The 8,115-nt window shown below is 53.8% G+C and overlaps 1 protein-coding gene across 1 annotated transcript; it reads right to left on the bottom strand.

The window, feature by feature from the left end:
• Window positions 1–203: 203 nt before the first annotated feature.
• Window positions 204–4,506, bottom strand: IBA57 (iron-sulfur cluster assembly factor IBA57). Its single transcript, XM_082297051.1, has 3 exons — window positions 4,199–4,506; window positions 2,803–3,146; window positions 204–2,154 (listed from the first exon to the last, which is right to left on the bottom strand). The coding sequence occupies exons 1-3, from the start codon at window positions 4,447–4,449 to the stop codon at window positions 1,763–1,765; spliced, it is 987 nt and encodes a 328-aa protein (XP_082153177.1). The 5' UTR covers window positions 4,450–4,506; the 3' UTR covers window positions 204–1,762.
• Between the last annotated feature and the right edge of the window lie 3,609 nt (window positions 4,507–8,115).

Genomic DNA, 8,115 nt, shown 5'->3' with positions numbered 1-8,115 from the left:
CATTTATTTTCCTGGCAGAAAGACTTTGTTAACAATCCCACACCTGACCAACAGTCTCAGGAATGGTTCTTGTCAGCAAGCAACCTGAAAACGCATTTATTCCGTTGTGTGTCTTCACACTAGGCAAATAAAAGGCATCATCTCTTTCAGATAAATCACATTTAAATCAGAGACAGTAGTTAATGAGGTATTCCACAGAATCATTTTACAGCAAACATAATGTTTTAATCAATATAAGCATTTTTTTACAGACAAATTCCTTTCACAGTAACACTGAAACGGAGGCAGAATGTGATTTTGGACGGGTTTTGTTACAAATATTCATGCAAGAGCTTTTTTTTTTTTTTGTGGTCAAAATGGGATCTCACCTGGGCACCTCTCTCATCGTGCCTTTGTGTAATGGATTTATTGCAATAAAAAAATAAAAAGGGCTCCTATAAATCACTGCAGGTTGACAGGGTCAGGAGGCACGGAGCTGGTTGGCTTTGGAAGCAGAGAGGAATATGTTGCAGAAGGGGGAAAAAAAAAATGGGGAAGCAGAGGAGTGTTGGCAGCCAGAAAGAAAAAGAAGCAAAGAAATGCCAAGGCATTGATTGGGCTGCTCTGAAAAGCCTCAGGGGTGGTGGATGGAGAAAAGCCCAGCTGCAGGTGGCAGCAGGGACACGGTGCCAGGAGTACAGAGAGCGTGGAGGTGAAGAGCCAGAACGTGGTGAAAATCCTCCCTCAGGAAGCCCAGGCTAAGCCAGCACATGTGGCACTGACCCCTTCTCCAGGGAGGTGGGGACACTCTGTCCCTTCCCTGGCTTTGGGGAGGGAGTGAGGGAACCCCTGGCAAAGGAAAGTGAGGATTTCTATTTCTCTACAAGATGCCAGAGCAAAGATGGGGATGCCAAAAAAATCCACCCCTCAACTGCTGTTGGCAACTGGAGGGCACACAGATCTAGGAAGAGATTATTCTGCCATAAACACACCCCAGGGCACACACCAGCACAAGTTAGTGCTGGAAAATATCCCTTTCCTCTCCCAAAAAACGGTTTGAGTGATGGGAGTCAGAGGAACCGGCTGTGCTCCCTCCACTGGCACTGAACCAGGAGACAGGACCAGGAGGTTTGAGACCTTTCCCAGCTGGGATGAGTTAAAATCAAGGTTTGGCACGTGAAGCACAAAGTGTTCCTCTTCCTGAACACAATTCCAGGGTGGGAAGAAATGCCAGCCCCGTCAGCAAGTTTAAGAAGCTCAATGCAAGGAGCAATTTGCAGGAAAAAACTTCAGCCTGAGAATACATCTTAATAAAAGCAGCACGATCTCCACTAAAAAAAAAAAAAAATTATAATACCACAGAATGGTTATTCTGAACTGAAAAATTCAGTGCATGGAACAGGGAAACTCCTGCTCCCACTGCTTCAGCTGGAACACACACGGAGCACAGTGTGAGGGAGTGAGTGTCAGCCTGGAAATCCATCCAGAGTCCAACCCAACAACACAGGGCACCCCCTAAATACATAGGGACCAACCCGACAACTCACAGCACCCCTAAAAAAGTGGGGATTACCCTCAGGAAAAGGTGCAATTCCCTGGATTTGTCTCTCCACAGCACTCAGTGGATGATCCAACCCAGTGGCTGCCACAGCTTTGGGGTCCTGCTGTTTAGTCCCGTTTTGAGGAATCCTGGAAGAGCCCCCCATCAACCACCCCAAAGAGCAGCATTCCCAAATTCTCCACACAAACCAGACTCTCCCTAAGGCAAGCGGTGCTTCCTCATCTATTTGGCAGCAGCTTTCGGCCACCACTCGGGTGTGGTCGCGCTGAGCTTCACTCTGTCCCCTCCCAGGTTTATGCAGAGCGGCTCGTTCACATGAGCCAACCTCAGCAGGGCTATGCCGAGCTCTCCTCCTCCGGCACGGAACTTCCCGGCCGGCTTTCCCGACTCGGTGAGGATCTCTGCGCCCTCGGGAATGCCAGGGCTGGGAAGGGGCGCTGGGAAGCGGACGGGCAGCAGGCGCTTGCGGATCACGCCCATGTGGTGGGTCCGGGCTGTCAGCTCCTGCCCGATGTAGCAGCCTTTGGTGAAGCTGATGCCGTTCATGAAGGCCAGGTTGGATTCCAGCGGGAGGGCGACTCCAGGGGGGAGATCTTTCACACCTTCGGGAATTCCTAGGGCGAGAACAAAGCCAGCAGGTAAACGCTCCTCGGTAGACTTGTGCTCTGAATTGTTTGACTCATTATCGATTTGATGTTCCAACCCAAACGGGTCCCAGTTTCAGCACAGCACCATCACCTTTCGCTCTGCCAATTAATTCAATCCTTTATCAGCACGGACACACTAAAATCAAGGGCACTGGGGCTCCCAGGACCGAGATCCCTCTCCAACCTCCTTGGCCTTGGAGTTAACTCGGCAAGTCCAGCCACGAAGTTTTTAGGAAACCATGTCTGGGTGTTTCCTTTTCCTTCCTCAGCAACAAGCTAAACACCCGGGCTGTGTGTCATCCCAAATTAACCAAAATTACTCAAACGACAGCAGCTTCTCTCTAAGAAAATGAATAATCCTGGCTTTCTTTCAGCATTCCTGACCAATGCCCATAATCTGAACAACAGAAAGTTATACCCAAACATTGCCACCACCAGACAGAATTCTAACCACCAGATCACTTTAATACTCAAAAGCAGCAATTAATACATGTATTAATTAACAAATTAAATGCATTAAAACAAAAGAATGGAGGTTTTATAACTTATCCCTGCTTTATATCAGCATATAAGGACTCCCAAAAATCCATAGTGCAAAACAGAACGTGGCTTTACCTTGTTTATACCTGTGCCTGTGGTAATCCTGAACGTCTCCAACTTGACTCCCAGGGATAATCTCCGACAGGTTTGCTCCTTTCTTTGCAATCAGTCTCCAGCCCATGACTTCTGCCCTGGGGTCAGGAGTTAAGAGCAGAGCCTGGTCTGCAGATTTTGGGAGGGAACTGGCATCCCCAGGCTGTTCCCCAGGGATGACAGCCCACAGGGAGAGGTCAGGACAGGGGGTGATGGTGACTTTCCTGCGGATCTTGTAGAGTTTCAGGTGTTTCTGGATGGAATCCAGCACGCTGCTGTCGCACTCCAGCAGGATGTGAGGCTCCTCTGCTGTGCTCCCATGGAGCCTAAAAAAAGTAACGCTCCCCAAGGTCAGGAAAACAGATACCCACAGAAGCAGGAGCCAAAGTTGGATTTTTATCTGGATCCTGGTGCAAATCCAGAAACCTGGGGAATTTTCAGGCACACACGGAGCAGCACCCACCTCCCCAAAGTGAAACACCTGAACTCTTTCAGCTGCCTGCTGTACTCTTTCCTAGCAAACACTGCCCTCACCTCTCCCAGGGGCAGAAACAGGTCTGGCCATGTGGAATTCTCTATCCTTGAGTGAGGGGAATTTCAGCTGGGGGAGAAGTTTCGTTCAGCTGTGCCTTCCACTGTCACACAATCCCAGAATGGATTGTGTTAGATGGGACCTTAAAGCCCATCCAGTGCCACCCCCTGCCATGGGCAGGGACACCTCCCACTATCCCAGGCTGCTCCAAGCCCCATCCAACCTGGCCTTGGACACTGCCAGGGATCCAGGGGCAACCACAGCTTCTCTGGGCACCCTGTGCCAGCCAGCAATTCCCAATTCCCAATCTCCCATCCATCCCTGCCCTCTGGCACTGGGAAGCCATTCCCTATGTCCTGTCCCTCCATCCCTTGTCCAAAGTCCTTCTCCAGCTCTCCTGGAGCCCCTTTAGGCCCTGCAAGGAGCTCTGAGCTCTCCCTGGAGCCTTCCCTTCTCCAGGGGAACATTCCCAGTTCTCCCAGCCTGGCTCCAGAGCAGAGGGGCTCCAGCCCTTGGAACAATTCCGTGGCCTCCTCTGGACCATCTCCAGCAGCTCCAGGTCCCTCCTGTGCTGATGACCCCAGAGCTGGACACAGGTCCCCAAACTCCAGCTGGGGAGTCGATCTCCCCGATGGGGATATTACGGCCATCGCACTTTTCTGCTGGGGTAACGCACGCAGGCGGCGGCAGGTGATGACAAACACACACGGAGGAAGGGCTTTTTTGCACATTAATACAGAAATAGAAGCCGGAAATGTCACGTGGCGGTGACAGGAGCCACCCCCCGCCACCCCGCAATGGTCTCTCCCAGCTCGCCCCCCCCTCCGCCGCGCCGCTTGGTCTCACCTGTACAGGATGACGTCATAGAGGCAGCGGCCCTGCACGTTCAGCGCGTGCGCGTAGAGCGCGGGGGGGCCGTCGCCCGCCGCCACCAACTGCGTGACGTCATTGGTGAGCAGCCCCTGCAGGAACACGGCGGCCTCGGCGCCCCGCACACCCAGTAGCGCCCGGCCCAGCGGAAAACAGGCGACGGCCGCGCCCCGCCGGCCCCGGCACCACCGGCGCAGCCCGGGCGCCGTTATTGCCCTCACCAACATGGCGGCGCCGTCAGAGGGTCCCGCCGCCGCCCGCCGCCGCCACCGCCGCCATCTTGTGTGTGTCCGCCCGGAGGGCGACACCTGCTGGCGGGGACGGGGCGCCGCGGGGACCGCCCCCTTCCTGCGGGCCACGCCCCCTCCGGCGGCCCCCAGGCCCCGCCCCGCCCTCTTGGCCACGCCCCCCGGTGCTGAGGGGTCCGGGCGCTCCCTGTGATCCTGAGGAAGGAATTTGGGAACCCGCCGGCCTTCCCCGCGTTCCCCGGGTTCTCCGGAAATGGAGCGAGCGAAGGAAACGGCCCGAAGCGTTCCCACGTCCCGCGGGTTGGTTGTGGGCGCCGTCGGGGGCTGTCCCGCCCAGCTCTCCCTGTCCTGGCTGCTCCTTGTTTGATGAGAGAATTTATCAAGCTGGAAAGGACCTCTGAGGTCATCGAGTACAACCTGTGGCCGAACAGGTCAACTAGACCATGGCACTAAGAGCCACGTCCAGTCGTTCCCTAAACACCTCCATTCCTGCCCCTGCCGAGCCTAAAATTCCCTGGGAGCTGCAAGCAGAGAGCGTACAGACCCATTCTCCTCCTCTAGGTCAGGGTGGAAAATTGACTCCAAAGGTTTCTCTTTTCCACTCTTATTTCTGCAGGACTCACCAGCTGCCCCTCATCCTCTTCTAACACCCTTGGGCAAACTGCCAGTGGCTCCGTATTGGAGTAAATGACGATGTTTGGTAGTGGGAATTTCTGCTAAGCATTGCACCTGAATAAAATCACGGAATCATGGAATGGCTTGAGTCTGAAGGGACCTTGAAAGAACATTTCCCTGCAAGGAGCAGGGACATGTTCAATCCATCACGTTGCTCAGAGCCTCAGCCCAGCCTGACCCTGATTGTTTCCAGGGATGGGGAATCCCTGTGTTAAACCCCCCCGCCAAAATCATGGAGCTGGAGCGCTGCTGGCTTCCCTCTGGAACGCTCCCTGGCGCTCTGGGAAGTGAAGTCAGAAGGGCCCGCATAGCCCCGCGTTTGCCTGCGGCTCGTTCCGCTGGAATTCATCCCACAGTCCAAGGAACAGCCGCGAGTCACCGCTATCGCTCGCGATTCCCCTTCTCCGGCGGCTGCAATCCGCTGCCCCTCCCCGCTGCCAACAGCGGCACATGAGCGGCTCTCCGGGGAGGGGCAGCCCCCTGGCCCCGAAGGACCCTGCTAAAATCTCCCGGACAGGCAGCACCAGCGCAAACCCACCGATCCTAAAACCCTGAGTGAAGGGACTCCTTTTCCAGGAGCTAGAAAGGCGCTGTGTGTTCGTGCAGCTGGCGCTGGGCAGGGCTGGGCTCTCCCCTTGTGCCCCGGCAGTGATAACGTTATCACACGTCCCCTTGTCCCGGCGGAGATCAGCTCCCGGCAGTGCTGAGAGATGGGGAATGTTCACCCTGGAATTCGGGGCTAGCCCTGCAGGTGGAGAAATAAAGATGTGGACAGAGGTGACCTTGGCACGGGGATGTGGTCTGCCCGCCCACTGGCACGAGTGGTGTGTCAAAAACGGGGCTGAGGAAAACTGCCTGGATCTGAGGCGGCTGAAGGAGCACAGAGCTGATGCCCTGGGTGGTTCTTTCTCTCCCTGGAAGTGGGAATGTGCCGGGAGCAGGAGCTGGGTTTGCTTTTTGAAGGAGAAGGGAGAAAGTCACAAATCTGGAAGCACAGCTGGGGTGGAACTCCAGAGTCCAACAGGCACCGTGGACCCATATCAGGATACAACTTTGGGTGTTTTCCACCTGTTCCACATCCCTCCTTCACCACCAAGCTGTGGGGATCATCAGTGGCCATCCCACAGGCAGCGCTTTGCCACCTCCCTGCATTCCCAACCACCAGAGGTGTTTTATCAAACCCCATGGAGATATTTGAAAGGGCAGCAAGAGAAATAAAAGTGAAAATGGAAAACATTCAGGCAGCATTTTGAGCTTTTGTTTGCTTTTCCACTTCCTACCGCTTTTATTCCCTTTCCTCTGGGTTTGCTTCTCTTTTATCACAGAGTTATGCAGCCAGTAAAGTCATATTGAAACATTTCAGTGTCAGAAACTACAGCTCTGCCAGTTTAGTGCCTTAAATCAGCTCAGGGGATGGTTTGAGACAATCCATAGTGTGCCTGAGAGCTGCAACACCAGCAGCCCTGGGAAAGTTTGTGCCGGCCCTCAGTGAGTGTGTGTCTGTCTTCACTAAAATTGGGGTATTCAAACCCTGCTTGGAGGGACAACCAAAGCTTCCATGACATTAATTTCTAGAGGAAGGTGTGGAATTCTAGTGGAAGCTGTCCCTGACTGTGGCAGGGGCTTGGAACGAGGTGATCTTTAAGGTCTCTTCCAACCCAAACCATTCTGGGATTCTGATATTGCTCCTGATGGATCTTCCCCCACCAGCTTTATAATTTCTAGAGCTGTTTTTTGGATGGAGAGCATGAGGTCACAAGACACAACATCCTTGGCTAAGCTCTATCCCAAAGGGAAAACTCCCTCCTCGGAACACCTCTCATGCAGTGAGATGTGTCAGGGTGGCTCAGGATCCCTTCCCACAGCTCAGAAGGAGGTGACAAAGGACCGAGATTCCCTCGCTGTCCCTCAGCAGCCCCTGGGTGGTTGCACAAGCTGCCAGCAGCCTCCTGCTCCATCAGCTTTCTGCTCTCTCCTCTCCCACTGCCTGAAACCCTGCACAGCCCAAGGCTCCCACTCGTGAGGGCTCATCCTTGGCATTTATTTGTCCATAACTCATCCTCACCAGGGCTAACCTCTGTAGCCAGCCCTGCAGGTTAACGCTGGCATAATAAACTCATTTTCTCCAGCTTTTTCTCAGGGTGTTAAGCACAAACCCTCATCCACAAACCCACGTGAGCTGCAATTATTCATCCCAAACCCTGTGCATTAAATATCCCCCAAGCTGTGCCCTGGGAGGTCATCCACAGGCAGCTGGGACACGGGGCTGTGGTAAACCATAGCTGGGACAATATCCCACAGTCTTGGAGGGGAAAACACGGATTGTGGCTGGCCTGGTGTAGCAGTTTCCTAAAGTGCTAAAACCACCACACCTGGGCAGTGCAAAATCAGTGATGATAGGGGGAAATTGCAAGGACAACAGGCAGGATGCAGGAATAGAGCAAAGTGGCAGCTGAGTTTGCAGGGAGTGAGTTTGTGCATCCAAGGGGCTGTTCTGAAAGGAGGGTGGGGGTCAGTCTTTTCTCTCAGGGAACAAGTGACAGAGGAAATGGCCTGAAGCTGCACTGGATGAGGTTTAGATTGGATATTAGGGAAAATTTCTTCACTGAAAGAGTGGCCAGGCATTGGAACAGGCTGCCCAGGGTGGTGGTGGGATCACCATCCCTGGAAGTGTATAAAAACCATGTGGATGTGGCACCTGGGGACAGGGTTTGGTGGTTGTGGTGCTGGGTTAGTGGTTGGACTCAATGAACTTAGAGGGCTTTTCCAACATAAAGGACTCTGGGATTCCTGCTGGTGGGACTGAGGGGAAGGTAAAGCTGTTATTGCATTTCCCTGGGAGGAGGGATTAGGAGCCAGTGGGATGCTGTGACTGGAATTCTGCCTGCAGCATGGAGCAGCTGGTGGAAACGATGGGTGCTGTGATCCCAGAGAGAACTGGGGAGTTACTGGCAGTTTTAGCCTGGCTTT

The sequence above is a fragment of the Coloeus monedula genome (assembly GCF_965178545.1).
Source record: "Coloeus monedula genome assembly, chromosome: 1".
NCBI lineage: Eukaryota > Metazoa > Chordata > Aves > Passeriformes > Corvidae > Coloeus > Coloeus monedula.
The sequence above is the reverse complement of the archived record's forward strand: the minus strand, read 5'-3'. Positions and strand labels throughout refer to the sequence as shown.

Coding starts and splice junctions, on each gene's coding strand:
- IBA57 (XM_082297051.1), bottom strand. CDS start 4,449: ATGTTGGTGAGGGCAATAACGGCGCCCGGGCTGCGCCGGTGGTGCCGG. Junction 3,147..4,198: donor TATGACGTCATCCTGTACAG/GTGAGACCAAGC, acceptor TACTTTTTTTAG/GCTCCATGGGAGCACAGCAG. Junction 2,155..2,802: donor CAGGCACAGGTATAAACAAG/GTAAAGCCACGT, acceptor TTCTCGCCCTAG/GAATTCCCGAAGGTGTGAAA.